Below are 21050 nucleotides of genomic sequence, written 5' to 3'. Positions count from 1 at the left end.
GAAAACTAGCCATGTTTTGTTTAAAATGCTTTAAAATGCGAGAAAATGTCTTATATATGTAGGATAAATTATATATTTTTCACTAAGACAATATGCTTATAATTATGTTATACGTGTTGCAATTAATAAACTACATTTTTACATTTTGTAATCACTATGTAGTAACCTCATCCATGTGACATCCTCACTAAAACGTGTTGTATTTCATTCCTTTAAATTGATATTTCTTCGAAATGATGATGTTTTGTATTTAATTTAACGCATGCTGTTATTGCTTATGTATGTTTATGACGAAGAGCTGTATGTGCTTAAGTCGAAATAAACTATTCTGTTCTGTATTAAACTCGTGCAAAACGTGCACGAACACAACCAAATGCAAATATAGCAAACAATTCAAGCGTGTAATTGTGCTTGCTAATGGCGTTCATGAATACCAAGTCAATTAGGCTATTTATAGAAGAGATTTCTTAGAAACTGAAAATTTTATGAACATGATTAATGCGTTGTCCTCGGATCAAAATATGTAATATAGAATAAGATAATTAACAGGTTTTGCACGGGATTGTCGAACCGCATCAATGGGCGTGTATAAAGAAGAAAACACGGCCGCTCTTCACCGCCACATAAGGCACATGCAAGGATAGCGTGTTTTCGTGAGTACGATGAATTCCACACAGTGACACATTGGTAAAAAAGAAGCGAAACATTGGCAATGTGGATAGCGTCAATTAATGGCGCTGTTGTTATGGTGCTGGTATGTGCGGCGTGTGGAGTTGCGGCCGTAGCAGCAGTGCAAGCTAGGCCGGATTTCAGTAAGTAACTTTGCTGTTGTAGTTGGTTAGTTTGAATTTTATAGAAAAGTTCTCGAGTTATCGTTGTTAATTGGCCAAATAAATAACTTTTTAGCTCATCTATATTTTGAAAAAAATGAGCTATTGTCATCACCTTGGCGTCGGCGTCCGTTTAAGTTTTGCGTTTAGGTCCACTTTTTTCATAAACTATCAATGCTATTGCGTTCAAACTTGGTACACTTACTTACCATCATAAGGGGACTGGGCAGGCAAAGTTAGATAAGGCCAGCATTTTTAGCTCATCTATTTTATTTTTTTTAAACTATGAGCTTTTGTCCTCACCTTGGCGTCGGCGTCGGCGTCGGCGTTGGCGTCGGCGTCGGCGTCCGGTTAAGTTTTGCGTTTAGGTCCACTTTTTCTTAGAAAGTATCAATGCTATTGCATTCAAACTTGGTACACTTACTTACTATCATGAGGGGACTGTGCAGGCAAAGTTAGATAAATCTGGCGTGCATTTGGACAAAATTATGTGCCCTTTTTATACTTAGAAAATTGAAAATTTTGGTTAAGTTTTGTGTTTAGGTCCATTTTATTCCTTAAGTATCAAAGCTATTGCTTTCATACTTGCAACACTTACTAACTATCATAAGGGGACTGTGCAGGCAAAGTTATGTAACTCTGACTGGCATTTTGACAGAATTATGTGCCCTTTTTATACTTAGAAAATTGAAAATTTGGTTAAGTTTTGTGTTTAGGTTCACTTTATTCTTACAGTATCAAAGGTATTGCTTTCATACTTGCAACTAAGGGTATCACGTTTACAGATTTTTCTAAACGTTTAAACGAAATGAAATAAACGAAACTTTACCGTTTAAACGGTATCCCTATGTCCGTTTAAAAAGCACCTGTAACATCGCATTTCCAAACTGAAAATAGTAATTATTTCCGGAAGTAATATTCAGTGCATATCCCATTCGCGCAATGACGTCATATTAAAACCATACAATATTATAAAACAGACCATCAGTATCACCACATGTGTATTCTTCATTCTATAAAAACAATTTAAAGAAGGTCAAACAGAAGGTAAAATCGATGAAAAATGCTGTTTCCGAAAACGACACTCCGAAAAAATGCACGTACTTTGCACATGAAATACAATGTGCATATCGTTTGACCGCAGAAAATGAAAATCCAGTTAACTAGCAAAACGTAATCAATATATAATTTGGTTAAACTATTTCTTTTAACATGCTACCGCAGTGTTTTACTTTGCCAATCAATCACTTAAAATATTTCAAGATGGCGGCATATGCACTGTTTCGTTGCCAAGTTGTAAGATTTTTGGAAAGTAGCGAAGATTTTCCGTTAATTTCCGTTCATGTCTGTGCCATCCGCTAACCAATAAGAAATAAATTACTGCCGAATTCGGTAGCCCGGATTAACCGCAAGTACCCGGATTTCGCAGTTCGTCATCGATCTACTTCGTACGGCTAGTCGGCTACGTTATTTGCAAACCAATATTTATTATAGTGATATTGACTGTCGTTTAAACGTTTACCGTTTTGGTAAACGTTTTTGAGCAAAACACGAAACGCGACCGTTTAAACGTTTAAACGTGACACCCTAAGTTGCAACACTTATTAACTATCATAAGGGGACTGTGCAGGCAAAGTTATGTAACTCTGACTAGCATTTGGACGGAATTATGTGCCCTTTATACTTAGAAAATTGAAAGTTTTGTGTTTTGGTCCACTTTACCCCTAAAGTACCATAGATATTGCTTTCATACTTGGAACACTCGCAAACTATCATACGGGGACAGTAAAGGACAGCTTGCATAACTCTGGTTGTCATTTGTACGAAATTATGGCCTTTTTTGACTTAGTAACTTTAAATATATATGGTTAAAGTTTGTGTTTAGATTCACTTTACTTCTAAAGTATCAAGGCTATTGCTTTCAAACTTCAAATACTTTCATGCTATCATTAGGGTACTGTACCTGGCAAGTTGAATTTTACCTTGACCTTTGAATGACATTGACTCTCAAGGTCAAATTATTAAATTTTGCTAAAATTGTCATAACTTCTTTATTTATGATTAGATTTGATTGATACTTTGACAAAACCACTCTTACCTGACAAACCACAATAGACTCCACTCAAACCATCCCCCACCACGCCCCCCCCCCCCACCGAATCGAATCCCCCCCCACACAAAATTTTTTTTTTTTTATAAAGATCCTCTTATAAATGCCCTCACACCCTCACACTGTACCCCATCCCCCCGACCCCCACCCCCCAACTTTTTTAAAAAAAATGGTTAAAAACACAAATATTTATTTTTATTATTTTATTTTTGAAATACCGTCCAACCATCCCACCCAAGAATCCCCCCCCCCCCCAAAAAAAAAAATAAAAATAATATATCTATAGTTTTTGCATTTTTTTGGCATTTTTGGAAAATAATGTAATAAATGACTACACCCCACACTATACACCCCTCTCCATCTACCCCTCCCTCCTTTGTGATTGAAATTGAGATAGGTCCCTTCACCTTTAAAAAGAAAAATAGATGAACGGTCTGCACCCGCAAGGCGTTGCTCTTGTTTTTAATTATTGTACGTATCCGCGTATTATTTCTGTATGTGTAATGATTACTAGATTGTGTATTTTGTTGTTAAATAAGGCCACTTTCAACAACCAGTGCTGTTGGACTAACTCTTTTACGACGAGGAGTGTCTGACTTCCACTCTGGAGGTTGCCGGTTCAATACTCCGTTGGAATTAGGATTTTTAACTTGAATGAGGACTAGGAAAAAACGATCTAGGTAATGGGTTTAAGGAGGTCAATGCGGATCCCGCTTGTGAAGAGAATGGCGCTTGAGAAGCGGTTGTTCTGGGCCTTGAAACATTAAGAGGGGGCAGTGACATAAGGTCAATTCTTACAACCTTACTGATGGGAATAGCTCTTTAGTGATGCGGTTATAGTAACTGACTTACAATCTGGAGGTCGCGGGTTCAATTGGAGCTTAGGATTTTTGTGATCGAGATATTATTTCGCGTTGTTAACAACAATTCTTTTTGTAAACTCAGTTTAAACAATCTAATCTAAACAAAACAAGCATGCAAACCAGTTATTTCGTATTATTCTTTTATTTAATATTTAACAGTAATAATTCAGTCAGGTATCTATATGCTACTAGGACTATGGTATTGGACCCTGATATTTATATAAAGATTCTGAAATTATTAATGGTACTTTCTATTCTTTAGGAACTATGCTATGTTCAAAGGACTTCGGATATGGTGCGTGTTCCTTACGCAGAATACCATATTTTTCTTCCTTTGTCACCGCAACGGAATTACTAGTCTAATTTCAACTACGTTATTCACCGAACAGATCGAGCCATATTACTTACCTGTGTCGGCGACCGCGTAAAGCTCTGGTAAAGGTAAATGTGCAAGATCTGCATATCAATGCGTTCACTAAACGTATTCAATTGGCACTACACTTATATGTTCTGGGTCACTAGTTGAGATCACCGACCAAGTTTTATATCCATGACCTACAATTTAGGACAATTGTGCCCCTTTTGAACTTGAATACTTGGTTAACGTAATCGTATACCATCTCAAGTTCGTTCTTTCTACTACATTTATTCAGGTGACACGTCACTCTTAAAGCTCAGGTAAAGATTAGTGGGCAACATTTCCACATCACTGATTCTTTTATAATTATTTGGGGTCATTGTGTGAGACATTGACGTGCACCTTAGCAGAATTATGCCACTTATGGTACCAATTAAACTTTATACATATTTGAAAACGTTTTGTGCAACAGCTTTTATCATAAGCTGAAATGCATTCCTAGCATGGGGTTACATGGGATCAAGGTCATTCCTAGCATGGGGTTGCATGGGATCAAGGTCATTCCTAGCATGGGGTTGCATGGGATCAAGATCATTCCTAGCATGGGGTTGCATGGGATCAAGGTCATTCCTAGCATGAGGTTGCATGGGATCAAGGTCATTCCTAGCATGAGGTTGCATGGGATCAAGGTCATTCCTAGCATGGGGTTACATGGGATCAAGATCATTCCTAGCATGGGGTTACATGGGATCAAGGTCATTCCTAGCATGGGGTTGCATGGGATCAAGGTCATTCCTAGCATGAGGTTGCATGGGATCAAGGTCATTCCTAGCATGGGGTTGCATGGGATCAAGGTCATTCCTAGCATGGGGTTGCATGGGATCAAGGTCATTCCTAGCATGGGGTTGCATGGGATCAAGGTCATTCCTAGCATGGGGTTACATGGGATCAAGGTCATTCCTAGCATGAGGTTGCATGGGATCAAGGTCATTCCTAGCATGAGGTTGCATGGGATCAAGGTCATTCCTAGCATGGGGTTGCATGGGATCAATGTCATTCCTAGCATGGGGTTGCATGGGATCAAGGTCATTCCTAGCATGAGGTTGCATGGGATCAAGGTCATTCCTAGCATGAGGTTGCATGGGATCAAGGTTATTCCTAGCATGGGGTTACATGGGATCAAGGTCATTCCTAGCATGGGGTTGCATGGGATCAAGGTCATTCCTAGCATGGGGTTACATGGGATCAAGGTCATTCCTAGCATGAGGTTGCATGGGATCAAGGTCATTCCTAGCATGAGGTTGCATGGAATCAAGATCATTCCTAGCATGGGGTTACATGGGATCAAGGTCATTCCTAGCATGGGGTTGCATGGGATCGAGGTCATTCCTAGCATGAGGTTGCATAGGATCAAGGTCATTCCTAGCATGAGGTTGCATGGGATCAAGGTCATTCCTAGCATGAGGTTGCATGGGATCAAGGTCATTCCTAGCATGGGGTTACATGGGATCAAGGTCATTCCTAGCATGAGGTTGCATGGGATCAAGGTCATTCCTATCATGAGGTTGCATGGAATCAAGATCATTCCTAGCATGGGGTTACATGGGATCAAGGTCATTCCTAGCATGGGGTTGCATGGGATCGAGGTCATTCCTAGCATGAGGTTGCATAGGATCAAGGTCATTCCTAGCATGAGGTTGCATGGGATCAAGGTCATTCCTAGCATGAGGTTGCATGGGATCAAGGTCATTCCTAGCATGGGGTTACATGGGATCAAGGTCATTCCTAGCATGAGGTTGCATGGGATCAAGGTCATTCCTAGCATGAGGTTGCATGGGATCAAGGTCATTCCTAGCATGGGGTTGCATGGGATCAAGGTCATTCCTAGCATGGGGTTGCATGGGATCAAGGTCATTCCTAGCATGAGGTTGCATGGGATCAAGGTCATTCCTAGCATGGGGTTACGTGGGATCAAGGTCATTCCTAGCATGAGGTTGCATGGGATCAAGGTCATTCCTAGCATGAGGTTGCATGGGATCAAGGTCATTCCTAGCATGAGGTTGCATGGGATCAAGGTCATTCCTAGCATGAGGTTGCATGGGATCAAGGTCATTCCTAGCATGGGGTTACATGGGATCAAGGTCATTCCTAGCATGGGGTTACATGGGATCAAGGTCATTCCTAGCATGAGGTTGCATGGGATCAAGGTCATTCCTAGCATGGGGTTGCATGGGATCAAGGTCATTCCTAGCATGGGGTTGCATGGGATCAAGATCATTCCTAGCATGAGGTTGCATGGGATCAAGGTCATTCCTAGCATGGGGTTGCATGGGATCAAGATCATTCCTAGCATGGGGTTGCATGGGATCAAGATCATTCCTAGCATGGGGTTGCATGGGATCAAGGTCATTCCTAGCATGGGGTTGCATGGGATCAAGGTCATTCCTAGCATGGGGTTGCATGGGATCAAGGTCATTCCTAGCATGGGGTTGCATGGGATCAAGGTCATTCCTAGCATGGGGTTGCATGGGATCAAGGTCATTCCTAGCATGGGGTTGCATGGGATCAAGGTCATTCCTAGCATGAGGTTGCATGGGATCAAGGTATTTCCTAGCATGGGGTTACATGGGATCAAGGTCATTCTTAGCATGAGGTTGCATGGGATCAATGTCATTCCTAGCATGAGGTTGCATGGGATCAAGGTCATTCCTAGCATGAGGTTGCATGGGATCAAGGTCATTCCTAGCATGAGGTTGCATGGGATCAAGGTCATTCCTAGCATGGGGTTACATGGGATCAAGGTCATTTCTAGCATGGGGTTACATGGGATCAAGGTCATTCCTAGCATGAGGTTGCATGGGATCAAGGTCATTCCTACCATGGGGTTGCATGGGATCAAGGTCATTCCTAGCATGGGGTTGCATGGGATCAAGGTCATTCCTAGCATGGGGTTGCATGGGATCAAGGTCATTCCTAGCATGGGGTTACATGGGATCAAGGTCATTCCTAGCATGGGGTTGCATGGGATCAAGGTCAATCCTAGCATGGGGTAGCATGGGATCAAGGTCATTCCTAGCAGGAGGTTGCATGGGATCAAGGTCATTCCTAGCATGGGGTTACATGGGATCAAGGTCATTCCTAGCATGGGGTTACATGGGATCAAGGTCATTCCTAGCATGGGGTTACATGGGATCAAGGTCATTCCTAGTATGGGGTTACATGGGATCAAGGTCATTCCTAGCATGGGGTTACATGGGATCAAGGTCATTCCTAGCTAAGGTTACATGGGATCAAGGTCATTCCTAGCATGGGGTTACATGGTATCAAGGTCATTCCTAGCATGGGGTTACATGGGATCAAGGTCATTCCTAGCATGGGGTTACATGGGATCAAGGTCATTCCTAGCATGAGGTTGCATGGGATCAAGGTCATTCCTAGCATGGGGTTACATGGGATCAAGGTCATTCCTAGCATGGGGTTACATGGGATCAAGGTCATTCCTAGCATGGGGTTGCATGGGATCAAGGTCATTCCTAGCAGGGGGTTGCATGGGATCAAGGTCATGTTCACTGAAGAAAAGAGATAACAAAAATATATGTTCACGAAATATCTTCAGTTATGATGGAGATATAGTAGTTAAATTATGTGTGTGTGTGTAGGCGTGGCGAGGCTTATCTAGCAACTGCATGTATTTGGGGCCAGTGGGGTCAAGTTTGCTTCTACTGAAAAAAGATGTTTCTGCTCATTAACTTTAGTTTGGATGTAGTAAGTGTGATATAAGTTTAAAAGTGTCAGCTAACATGCAGACCTAGGGCGTGATTGCATTTGCAGCAATTAGGGTCGAGATAATTGTAGCTAAAAATAGAAAATGAGAATCGATAAATGACTGAAGTATTGAGCTGTATTTTGTGTAGTTGTAGTTTGTATGCAGTCTTCACCTCCAATAATACAAATAAACTAATGAAAACATTTAAAGAATTGTATATTGACATAATCATACTTCTTATATTATAACATACATAGTCAGCTGTAAGTTTAAATACATTGCATACATACAACATGTATTCAACTTCAAATATTTCTTAGACTAGTTGTTACTATAGTCAGTGACTTCAATAAAATTGTCATTATACCACCAACGATAACGGCTAATCGAACGCGCTGCGCTGTCTAAGGACAGCTTTTGTTTAAACAACAAACACTCGTCTGGAGACTAAATAACAACCTGACCCGTTTAAAATCTTTTCAAATAGGGTAAGATTGTTTGTACCTGCATATGGGTTTTCCATAGTGATACCATATTTATTACCCAGATCGCCACACATAAAACCCATCTAATCCGTATAGACACAAATAACGTTGATCCACTATATGTACCAACGACAGATACTGTTTGATAATTATTGATAAGCACGTGATTTTCAAACGTTTTTAATCAGCCAGCTGTGACTGTGTGCATGCCTGAGATTAGTGGTATTTTCCAAAATATAGCGAATTCCAGAGTTACGCCAATGACCAGACTTTATATATACAGATTGCTACTTAAACGGCGAAATAATTCTGAGAAACCCCAATCCGAGCAAAATGGTCTGGGTGAACGCCTCGAATGCCGTCAACGCTTCATGCAGAGCCGCGTTCCTCGTGGATTCACCGCAGATCGACGCCGACCGAGCATCCGTCAGAATCAGCGGCTGTTCCACGGTACGCGTTTTATAAAATGTTAAACCTGTAACAGTCAGATAAGCACTTTAACATGTTAATAGTCCTTAGGAAAATGTATTTAAAATGAAAGACCTTTTTTACCAGATTCAAGTTGTAGAGCTTTCATTTCCAACCATAAGATAATGATGAGAGGCAAACAGCATAAAACCTTAATATACTGACAGTTATTCGCGGGTTGTTCTGGTTGTATGCTGGTGGCATATATCCATTTTTGCTTTTCTTCTGAGTGAGAATGGGTTAATATTGGAAACATGTTTCAAGCATCTTCTTTGTTTGCTGCCGGTAGGATAGTATATAGCAGTCGCTCTGTCCGTCTGTACGTCCGGCATTCCTCGAGATTTACGAAATTCACAATGTCGATAAGTTACGATCAGAAGCTTTTTTATGGAATTTTAAACGAGCGGAAATAACCCCTTTAAAACGCAATGTCAAAAGTTTCACAATGTGTGATGTAACACTTGGAGATAACTTCTCTCTCATTTAACCAATTTATGCCTAGCGTCTAGAAAAAAGGCCTTGGGAAACAGCGTAGACCCAGATGAGACGCCGCATGATGCGACGTCTCCTCAGGGTCTGCGCTGTTTGCTTAAAGGAATATTCTATATAAAGAAATAATTATACTAGACATCCCTAATTTTGGAAATAAATTGTTGCAATTTAGAATGATGAGAGAGTCCCGTAGGCATGAATGGGTTGAGTCTAATGATATTCACACGCACAATCTCGGAGGAGTTGGTGCACAAAACAGTGCGACGGGCAGAATCAAGCACGCATGCACGGAAGCCTTTCGGTGCGGGATACTTACATACAATATAATTAAATATTTTGTATCTGCCTACTGAGTTGTTCTTCACTGATAAATAACACGTAGCAGAACACAAAACACTCCGTCTTGATTTTTGTACAATATTGCACATTTAAAGATTTTTAGTAAAGTAGGTTGAATTATAGACCTGTGTTTTATAATATGCACTACATTTATTACTGACAAATTTTCAATAATTATATTATCATTTCCTTTTTATACAAATGTCTACTGGTCAGTTTTTATTTCTTTTCACAGAATAACCGTTTATATGCCCCACTTAAATGTCCCTTAAAATATGGAAAAAAAACATTCTTCACCTGTGTCGCGCGTTTCTCAAAAAGTATTGCTTGTATTTGCATGAGTCGTAAAAAAGATATCAAGCAGCACATAAATATGTGCATCATATTTTGGTTCGGATATTATTGTCATAAACGAAGTTATGGCCCCCTTTTTTAAGAAAAAAAAACGTTATTTTTTTGACGCGCTTACCTTGAAATTTACCAATATTAGAGTGCTGAATCTTTACAAACATATTAACCAGTATGTGACCTTGCGCACCTCCATATTTTGCTTCGGATATTCTCTATACAACAGGTCTTATGGTGTCTTTTGTAGCAATATTTTTTATTAGCTCATCTATTTTTTGAAAAAAAAAAATGAGCTATTGTCATCACCTTGGCGTCGGCGTCGGCGTCGGCGTTGGCGTTGGCGTTGGCGTCCGGTTAAGTTTTGCGTTTAGGTCCACTTTTCTCAGAAAGTATCAATGCTATTGCATTCAAACTTGGTACACTTACTAGCTATCATGAGGGGACTGGGCAGGCAAAGTTAGATAACTCTGGCGTGCATTTTGACAGAATTATGTGCCCTTTTTATACTTAGAAATTTGAAAATTTTGGTTAAGTTTTGCGTTTAGGTCCACTTTTCTCAGTGAGTATCAATGCTATTGCATTCAAACTTGTTACACTTACTTACTATCATGAGGGGACTGGGCAGGCAAAGTTAGATAACTCTGGCATGCATTTTGACAGAATTATGTGCCCTTTTTTTACTTAGAAAATTGAAAATTTTGGTGAAGTTATGTGTTTAGGTCCATTTTATTCCTTAAGCATCAAAGCTATTGCTTTCATACTTGCAACACTTACTAACTTTCATAAGGGGACTGTGCAGGCAAAGTAATGTAACTCTGACTGGCATTTTGACAGAATTATGTGCCCTTTTTATACTTAGAAAATTGAAAATTTGATTAAGTTTTGTGTTTAGGTCCACTTTATTCCTACAGTATCAAAGCTATTGCTTTCATACTTGCAACACTTATTAACTATCATAAGGGGACCGTGCAGGCAAAGTTATGTAACTCTGACTGGCATTTGGACGGAATTATGGGCCCTTTATACTTAGAAAATTGAAAATTTGGTTAAGATTTATGTTTTGGTCCACTTTACCCCTAAAGTATCATAGATATTGCTTTCATACTTGGAACACTCAAAAACTATCATAAGGGTACAGTAAAAGGACAAGTTGCATAACTCTGGTTGTCATTGTTACGGAATTATGGCCCTTTTTTGACTTAGTAACTTTTAATATATGGTTAAATTTTGTGTTTCAATCCACTTTACTTCTTAAGTATCAAGGCTATTGCTTTCAAACTTCAAATACTTTCATGCTATCATGAGGTTACTGTACCTGGCAAGTTGAATTTTACCTTGACCTTTGAATGACCTTGACTCTCAAGGTCAAATTATTAAATTTTGCTAAAATTGCCATAACTTCTTTATTTATGATTAGATTTGATTGATACTTTGATGAAACTACTCTTACCTGACATACCACAATAGACTCCACCCAAACCGTCCCCCGTGCCCTCCCCCCTCCCCCCTCCCCCCCACCTCCCCCCTCCCCCCCTATTTTTTTTTTAAGATCATCTCACAAATGACCACCACACCCTCACACTATACCCCCACCCCACCCCCCCACCCCCACCCCCCCAATTTTTTTCTTTTATTTTTTTTTTTTTTTTAAGATCATCTCACAAATTACCACCACACCCTCACACTATACCCCACCCCCCCCAATTTTTTTTTAAACGGTTATGTTTGAAATACCGTCCAACCATCGCACCCAAAAAATCCCCCCCCCCCCATCGCCCTTCCCCCCACCCCCACCCACCACCCCCCACCACCCCCCCCCCCCGCCCCCGATTTTTTTTTCGCTTTTTTGGAAGATAATGTAATGTCCACAACCCCACACTATACACCCCTCTTCACTCCACCCCTCCCTCCTTTGTGATTGAAAATGAGAGTCCCTTCACCTTTAAAACGAAAATAGATGAGCGGTCTGCACACGCAAGGCGGTGCTCTTGTTTTACTTAAGCGGCGGGTCATTAGAAAAGAGTATTACTTTTAGAGGGCTGAAACTGTGCAAACATATCAACCGGTGTGTGAAGTTTCGCATATCTATATTTTAGTTAAGTTTTTCCCCTACGGATACATTTTTAGTGTCGTATCTCTTGAACGTAAATCGTTAATGTACACGATTTTCCTATCTTTTTCATGGCGTAAACACGTTTGACATTATAGTGCAAAGCAGTATATTGTCGTTAAAGTTCCATTTATTCACGTGTGCACGGTGTCTTTCAGGACACCGATATAAGTGTTGTTTTTAGCGCTGAAACCGGGATACCGGATTTGGTAACGGAGGAGTCTGCCGTGTTCTACACAATACGTTGCCTCGTCACACCCGGTGAAGGATTCACGCGCGACTACGTGGACAAAAGCTGGGTAACTCACGTGTAAGTGACCTTCCATGTTTTCCTGTTTGGATTAGATTTATGTTAACTAAAAAAAAACGCAAGCAAAACATTTCTTTAATTACCGCCCTCTTTTTACAAGGTGCGTAAAATAAAAAGTAAATAAAAGTAGATATATCAAAGATTTGATTTCCGTATGTATGTAAACGTCAACGACCCGTATGTTATTTTTTCATAAAATGACTTTTGAGTGGACTTACAAAACAATTAACTTTGTGGCGCCCGCGTGCACTATTTGTTCGGACTTTAGTCCGTTCATCGTTGTGGTTATTTACTGGTCCATCGATGTTATGTCTGTATTATTGTTTAGGTAGTTGAATTCATAAACACTCGTTACGGATCACATTGCTAAATTGAACGATATATTCACTCATTTATCCACTTCCGGTTCAGGGTCAACACGAAGAAGTTGGAAAAAGCGACTCCAAAACTGAAGCTGGACTCCAGTATCTTTAAGCCGACGAAACCTCCAGAACGGACGGACGTGTCGCCGGTGACGGGCATGCCTGGCATGACTGTCAGAACGGTGGCTACCACCACCACGTTGCCCTCCGCCAAGTTATTCGAGGAACTCAGCTGGGTTGTACAAGGACCGGGTTCGTCATAGTCACTGTTTTTATGATATTATTTCTTCGAACCCACATGGATTGTACAAGGACCGGGTTCGTCATAGTTACTGTTTTATTATGATATTATTTCATAGCAAAAGACGACGCAATGTCACTGATTCGAACTTAAGCGGCTTTGATGATTAACCGTGTGAGCATCCCGGCCTTTGTAAACATATCCTCTAAAGGGACCTTTTCACAGAATTTGGCATGTGTTGAAATTTGTCATTAAATGCTTTATATTGATAAATCTAAACATTGGATCTAAAATGCCCCAGTAAAAAAGCAAGAATACAATTAAAGAAATTAAAAAAGTAACCCTCAACTGGGCTCGAACCACTGACCCTTGATGTAAAATTCAAACGCTTAGCCATGCGTGCTTATACCACGAGTGAGGTATTTCATACTTGACATTAGCAATCCTCGAATTGTAACAAAATATAACGACTACAACAAAACACTCCAAATTATTTAATCGTTTCGCATTGCAACGCTTTATAATTTCCAGGTTTTAAAAGAAATGCATATAATGGATATTTTAGAGGACGGTAAATGTTCAGTATTACTGTTTCCTCATAAATATCATAACTACAACGAAAATTTGCAAATCTGAAACATTTTTTTCTTAATTTTGTCAATTTATCAAAACATGAAAAGGTCCCTTTAAAACCTTAATCTTTGAAACAAGCTGTTGTGTAGTTAACTACAACGGAACCCGTCCCATCTGCTGATCCCTAACTTGACATATCGCCACTGACGCTCGCGCGAGCTCCCTAGGTATCACTTGCCCTTGCTCTTCCAGTGAGTTTCCCGGGTTCGAGTCCCGGACTGGCTACACAATTTTCGCCATCCGCCGATTAAAATATTTCCAAACATGTGATTTGTCGCCGCAGTGATCAGCATGAAAACAGCTATACAACAAATCGAGGACATCGACTAGCTCGAAAGGAGTTTTTTTCGAGACACACGGGCCAGCATTCCGCTGGTTGCCACACTAGTATATGCCTTTATAACTTGAGTGCGTAGATGAGAAGTGTATTTACAGATCGTTTCTGCGTCTTCACGACACCTTATTAATTACGGATATATACGTTGTAGTTTACAAGTTACTCGCGAATTTAGTCCACCAGTATTGCGACTCCACTAAAAATCTCCGAAAAATCTTAGCAAAACTGTTCGTGTTCACGGGTTTTTTTTCTGAAAATAATATTTTCCAGTAGACATCGGCAAGACACTGCAGTTTCCAGACATCTTCCAGTAGAACTCGCTAAGACACTGCAGTTCCCAGACATCTTCCAGTAGACCTTGGTAAGACACTGCAGTTTCAAGGCATCTTCCAGTAGACCTCGTTAAGACACTGCAGTTTCAAGGCATCTTCCAGTAGACCATGGTAAGACACTGCAGTTTCAAGGCATCTTCCAGTAGACCATGGTAAGACACGGCAGTTTCCAGGCATCTTCCAGTAGACCTCGGTAAGACATGGCAGTTTCCAGGCATCTTCAAGTAGACATCGGTAAGAAACAGCAGTTTCCAGGCATTTTCTAGTAGACCTTGGTAAGACACTGCAGTTTCCAAACATCTTCCTCGTTACCATCCGCTTAGCCATCAGCTCGAAGAAACTCAACTTTTCAAGAAGTAAGTGACTGTCGAGCTTACTGTCCATTGGGAACAGCAGTGTGCACTGGCAAGTAACAGATAATGGTTGAAGTACGTAGACGTTAAATAACAATGCCCTGACACTCACTGGTTTGCCCAACACTGACAAGATCAGATGGGAACAGGAGTTCTCCAGCCACATCCATTTGAAAGATGCTGAAATGTGATGGACAATAGGATTCATGTAGGAAACTCGCCATGCAGAAATCACAAAGGCATTTGAGAGGCGTGCCAGCTTGCAGTGGTTAAGGCGGAGCGTCTTTAGCCGGAAGTTCACCGTGTATGAGAAGTGTTGAGTTAAATGCATTTTCGTAAAGGGTCGATCAGATTAGCCTGTGCAGTGCAGCGTTAAGGGTCAACAAGATTAGCCTGTGCATCCTGCAAAAAATACTTCCTTTTAACAAAAATACCCTAAACAGTTGAAAGTGTCGTACCTGAGTAGTCTGGGCGGACTGCATACTATTGGATAGCAATAAACGCACCTGCTTTAAACCGCTTTTTTTCAAGTGCGAATACTGCTGTCCAACCACGTTTAACTTGTCATAAGTTTCAAGTAGCGAAACAAGCTGCGACGATGGCACCCAGAGATGACATTAGTGTGCTGCATTCCACCTGAATGGTGATTCGGCGACACAAGACAAGATAGAAGCGTGTCAAATTCGGTTCATATATGACTAAGATTTGCACAATAATACCCACGTCCAGAGATTAACAAACGGATTGACTTGAATGCTTATTTAAGGAAAATCACCAGCAGTTCAACTATTTAAGTCAGTGTAAGACATTTTTGTTTCAATGGTCATAGTCCGCAGAATGAGGGAATATAATAATTCACCAACAACTCTAGTCGCACACTTTCACACTGAAACCTAGTTTTTTTGCTCTAGTCTTTATATGTTCACGTGCAAAATGAGTCGAAAAGATTTTCGTAATGACAAAAAAATCAATATATTAATATCGGCAACAATTCGCAAATTTACACAGGTGTGCATAAAAATTAAAATTTAATAGAAGGCAATAATACTTTTGGGCGGTATTTAGAAAACCAAAAACTTCGAATGTTGGGTCTAACAAACATTACCTACCGTAAGTCCTTTGAGGACATGTGGGAACTGAGGTTTTCCTTTAATCAATCATTAATCAATAATTTAAGTACACTCATGGTGTTCAAATATTTATTCTTTGCGTGCAAAATAGCTTTGATGTATGTAAATATTTGTAGGAACCAGACTCAGCACATGCTATTAAACTAAAACAACAGATTCTTTATGATATTATTTCAGAGGGTTACCGAATTAAGCCAATGAACTGCTCGGTCTCTTCTGGTATTTTAGCGGACGGATCGAGACACGTACTGCAGCTTATAGAAAACGGGTAAGTGAGACAAGACGGGTAATTAAAACAAGACGGGTAGATGAGACAAGACGGGTAAGTGAATGAAGACGAGTAAGTGAGACAAGACAAGTAAGTGAGACAAGACGGGTAGATGAAACAAGACGGGTAAATGAGACAAGACGGGTAATTGAGACGGGTTTTTAACTTCTTATTAGTTTAATGACGTATTTACAGGCAACTCCTGTTTGTATAAGTTCAAATCAGATCACGTGGTATTTTTACGTACATTTTGTTTGTATATGTCGCAAACACCAGTCATTACAAATATATAACATTTACTTATTTTGCGCGTTATTTAAAAAAATATTAAAGATATTCAAAATGCATGATACATTTATAACATAATTTATTTAAGGCTTATTTTCTGTATCATATTTTGATATGGTTTTGTTACATTTAACATTGTTAAACAGTGTATGTGCCTAGTTTGACATGCATGTGTGTATGATATTTACATGTATAACGCTAAGTACATGATGCACAACTTACTTCAAAGTTTATGTTAGTCACTTATAAATAAGATTGCCATGTACTTTTGAAAGAACGCCCCTCGCTGAATCGCAAAAAAATCCATATTAATGGTACTTAATTTTTACAAAAGAACAATCATGAAAATTATATAATTGACCAACTAGAAAGATAATGATAGTCAACTTTCTTGCCACCTAAGTGTGTGATACAATAGAGACCACGGAGCAAAATATGAGTAACTCATGGGTAGAGAGAAACGTTAACCACCTGGCCCATTCAGATTATGATAACGAGAGTGATCAATAAATCAGGTCTATGGCCATTCATATCTATTACTAATGCACGTATTTTGACCGTTCGCATTTACTAGCCGAGATGCTATGGTACGTGCTTCATACTTGCAAGTCATGTAGATCCGGGTTTTATACCTAAAATGCGGCGAAAAGTCCAAACAAACATACAAAGCAGATTTATTTCCTTACAGGTGCTCGGTGTATAAGGACATTGTAAGCAACTTCCGTATACCAAACGCCAGCGAGCCGCATCGAGCCGTGGCGAGCTTTTGGGCCTTCCGGTTCGATGGAAGTAATGAAGTCAATCTTGCGTGCACATTAAAGGGCTGTCTTTTGAAATCCAAAAAATGTGATTGGGTTAGTTGTTAACCTGCAACTTCAATGCCGTTTTTTCATCCATTAATTTGTATATTGAAGGGAGCTAATTGTGGCATTGCTATTTTTTTGCATATCTTGTGCTCTCCCTTTACTTGCAATTAAATGTGTCAACACAGCCTGTGTGTGAATAATATTTGTATGGTTTCTTGAATTTTAATTTACACAACACAATATGTGTCACTTTATTTTAAACGATTGTATTATGTAAATAAGCTGCATGCTTTTAATGTTAACGATGAAATTTTAAGTTTACTTATTACCATCGATGCTCCTTCTATAACACGTATTTTAGTATCCATGTAAATAAATACGTGTTGATGTATGGTTATGACATTGCGATTTTAAGTTTAACATTGTAAGTCAAGAATGTGCTTGAACTTTTCCAATGATGTTAATTCTAACATTGCAATGAGCAATGGTTTAAGTACGAAAATAAGGGAATTTTATTTCAAATGATTGAACAATGCAAACGGTTGTGTATCTTTCAACGAAAACTATGAAATTGCCTACTCACACATGATATTTACTGTAAAATTGGAAGATGCTATGTGTAATTACATTGCATGACACAAATAGAACAAAATGTCTAACATTGTTGCAGACTTGCTCTCCAAGAAGACGAAGGTCGTTTGACGATATTATTCGGATGAACAAAATCCCGTCCGCGAGTATTGTAAGCTCTCGGGACATTAGACAGAACATCCGCGATGTACAGATCGGCTTCCCGGGAATGACGACCAATGAACATGACGTCACAATAAGGAAGCGTGACGTGAGCAACGCCGTAAAGACATCCGACAGCGGTTTCGAGGGTTACGTCCGGGTAACCATTTACGTCTATGACGAAGTAGACAGAATAGAGCTTTCGCGTAAGTTCTTTGTTTCTCATTCTCGCAAAGGTTTGCAAAAACGGCTTTTAATGAAAATTCGAGTATAAAATGACAGTGTAATAGGAAAACATCAATGTATATGTGAATTATGCTTATATTCTATATGTTATAAAGCAGTGTATTATTTATACCGTTAGGAATCATAGTTTTTAATTAATGTATCCAAAATGTTTCTTTGCATAAACGGTCTAGATTGTTTCCAACAACAGCAATAAGTACACAATAAAAATCAAATGCAACCATTGTGAGTAGATCCAAAATGTGTAGCAACATGTGAAATAAAATTTATTGAACAGTTTTTGATATCAAATCTATGGCTTTTCATTCTGCCGTATTTATTAAAATAACGAGTATGGGATTTACACAGATACGCATGGACCGTTGAATACAAAGCAACCCAGCTCGAGAAATAAATATCACCTTTATTCTTTGTAACAAACATGTTTCATCATTATATACTAGTAACTGATATCTTAGTTGCATGTACTGCTAAATTAAAAGATTCCGTGTTTTTTTATGATCTGAGCTATGATAATTTGAAAACTAAACATGTTTCAATATTTAAGAGTGCGAATATACCTGTCCACAGCCGACCTGGTTTATAAATATCATAAAAACAAGAATGTTTTATAAATATTGTTGCGGTTATCTACGAACCGCCACTGTTGATGCGCGTGAGATTAGCACGTGATTTATGTGCGAGTTTCGACGCCCTGTCGGTGATTGACCCCAGCCATGTTAGCTCGTTATGTGGTCTTGTGAAACAAATTTAATCAGGTCTGCTAATTTCGTATAGTTTCTAAGAGAACCACCCGTGAGAAACAATCTCAGTTCCTTAATAAAAATAAATAGCCTGGGTACTAGGTTACAAGATTGATAGGGTAAATGTTTGCAATGTACACTATCTTCTTTTAAACAAGTTGACAACGACTCGTTTTTAAAAGTAAAGTTTAATACATATTAAGTATTTTTACACCGATTTGGCTAGCTGAACAAGTACGTTACATTTTTTTCTTACGTTGCTTTATTTTTGAATTTAAATTTGTTGATAGCGGAGATTTAATTAAATAAAAAAAATCAATAATGCTAATGAGTTGATATTTTGCAATTAATGTTACTTCCCCTCTTGATGAAAACATATTTATAAGGCTTCATGACATTAAATAATAAAACTATCATTCAGAAGAAAAGCTTAAATTCTCTTCTGTCAACAATCGGCATTAATTGTTGGTTACATCGCCTCTGACAAAACTATCATTCCTAAAATAGTCATAAGTATATAATAGTTTGTACTGTTTGTTGAACAGTACGATAAAATAAATATTGCTTAACCATTTAAACGTATGATTTGAATTCTTTTTTCGAATAATTTAAATTAAAACAATTTTCTATGAGTGTTCATCAGTTTAATAAACAACGATTTGGAATCTTGTGTAGAGGCAGGAAACCACGAGGACGTTTTCTCGAGTTGTGGTACATCCAAGTAAAAGAAAGGCAAAGATTTATATTAACCCATTTATGCCTAGCGTCCTGAAAAAAGGACATTGCAAACAGCGTAGACCCAGATAAGACGCCGCATGATGCGGCGTCTCATCTGGGTCTGCGCTGTTTGCTTACAGGAATTTCTGTAAGAAATATTCTAAATATAGAAAAAATATACTGGACATCCCTAATTTTGGAAATAAAATTGATCCAATTTAGAAGGATGGAAGAGTCCACTAGGCATAACTCGGTTAATTAAAGAAAGACCGTGTTAAGATTATTTAGAGTCTAACATGATTTGATAAATGTTAAATACAAATGTAACGATTGTTCCACTCGCCCTGAGCACCTCGTTTTACATTTTGAATGTCTAGTTTAAAAACGGCATTTTTGTTCTTCTTTTACAAGAAGTTTAAGCGAGCATCATCATTAATTGAATCATGGAAGTGTTTTCACTGTTGCTTTAGCATTTGAGTGAAATGTATGCAAAACACTTACATTTCATACTTATTTTCAGTTCGAAGTGCCACACCGCCTACAACATGGTTCCCCTCAGCAATGCTGACACTGACAGTTTCAGTATTCGAGTTTCTGCTGTAATGAAATGCATTGGCGAAAATGCGGTTGCAATTAGCTTTTTTTGTTATTTATTTTTTCTCCCCGTCACATAACATGAGTCAAGATATCCAATTATTTTAATTTGAAATTCCGACTGCTGCGAAAGCATTTCTATATGAGCGTTCTTTATTGCTGTGTATATACATGATAGTTTGTGCGAATAACGAAGGTTTGCTTCCAGTGTTGATAATAAGAATACTTATCGCTAACGTAAATTTCGTTTTATGCCGACCTGAGCAAAACCACAGCCCAGACATCATAAACCTGCAGACATGCCTGGTGATGAATAGGGTTTAGCCTTGACACAAGTATGTTAAAAAATACACAAGCTGCAAATGTGTTGTTTGGGTGGTGAAAACGCTATGCAAAGCACATTTTGTGCATGACGCAGCCATTGCACATGAAAGGCGCAAAAAACGCCCTTCGCTTAATTTCAAATAATTTACTTCAAATACGTTTGCGGTGTAATAAAATAATACCGATGTATGCATTTTATATTCACGATAATACAGTTGGTTTTGTAAATGCAAGTCTAATCGCTATTTGTTTTATCTTTGACATTTTTTTGTATAATTTAATATATTTATTAAGAGGGTATCATTAGATGCTTCTCTGCGAATGATGTCCTCGGCAGCTGAACGCTTGTCGATGAATAGATGATTATTGCAATCCATAAGCACACATAAGATGAACATTAAAAATGAATTAAAATGCTATAAGTATCACTTTAAGCATACGTTTGGAATATAATGACATTGGTTA

At 38.9% G+C, this 21050-nt stretch overlaps 1 protein-coding gene across 1 annotated transcript; it reads left to right on the top strand.

The window, feature by feature from the left end:
- Positions 1 to 567: 567 nt before the first annotated feature.
- On the top strand, positions 568 to 20303 carry LOC127860757 (uncharacterized). The gene is made up of 8 exons (XM_052399038.1): positions 568 to 812; positions 8696 to 8862; positions 12328 to 12479; positions 12891 to 13093; positions 16045 to 16135; positions 17112 to 17277; positions 17900 to 18167; positions 20188 to 20303. Exons 1-8 carry the CDS (start codon positions 713 to 715, stop codon positions 20268 to 20270), a joined length of 1230 nt encoding a protein of 409 aa, XP_052254998.1. The 5' UTR covers positions 568 to 712; the 3' UTR covers positions 20271 to 20303.
- Positions 20304 to 21050: the final 747 nt, after the last annotated feature.

The sequence above is a fragment of the Dreissena polymorpha genome, chromosome 15 (genome assembly GCF_020536995.1).
Source record: "Dreissena polymorpha isolate Duluth1 chromosome 15, UMN_Dpol_1.0, whole genome shotgun sequence".
In the NCBI taxonomy this organism is placed as follows: Eukaryota; Metazoa; Mollusca; class Bivalvia; order Myida; family Dreissenidae; genus Dreissena; species Dreissena polymorpha.
This window is presented reverse-complemented; position numbering and strand designations above follow the sequence as displayed.

What these genes read in the sequence shown, in the direction of transcription:
- LOC127860757 (XM_052399038.1), top strand. Translation starts at nt 713, where the DNA reads ATGTGGATAGCGTCAATTAATGGCGCTGTTGTTATGGTGCTGGTATGT. An exon ending in CTGCAGCTTATAGAAAACGG is followed by an intron (nt 16,136 to 17,111) that starts GTAAGTGAGACA and finishes ATTTCCTTACAG; the next exon opens with GTGCTCGGTGTATAAGGACA. An exon ending in AGACAGAATAGAGCTTTCGC is followed by an intron (nt 18,168 to 20,187) that starts GTAAGTTCTTTG and finishes ACTTATTTTCAG; the next exon opens with TTCGAAGTGCCACACCGCCT.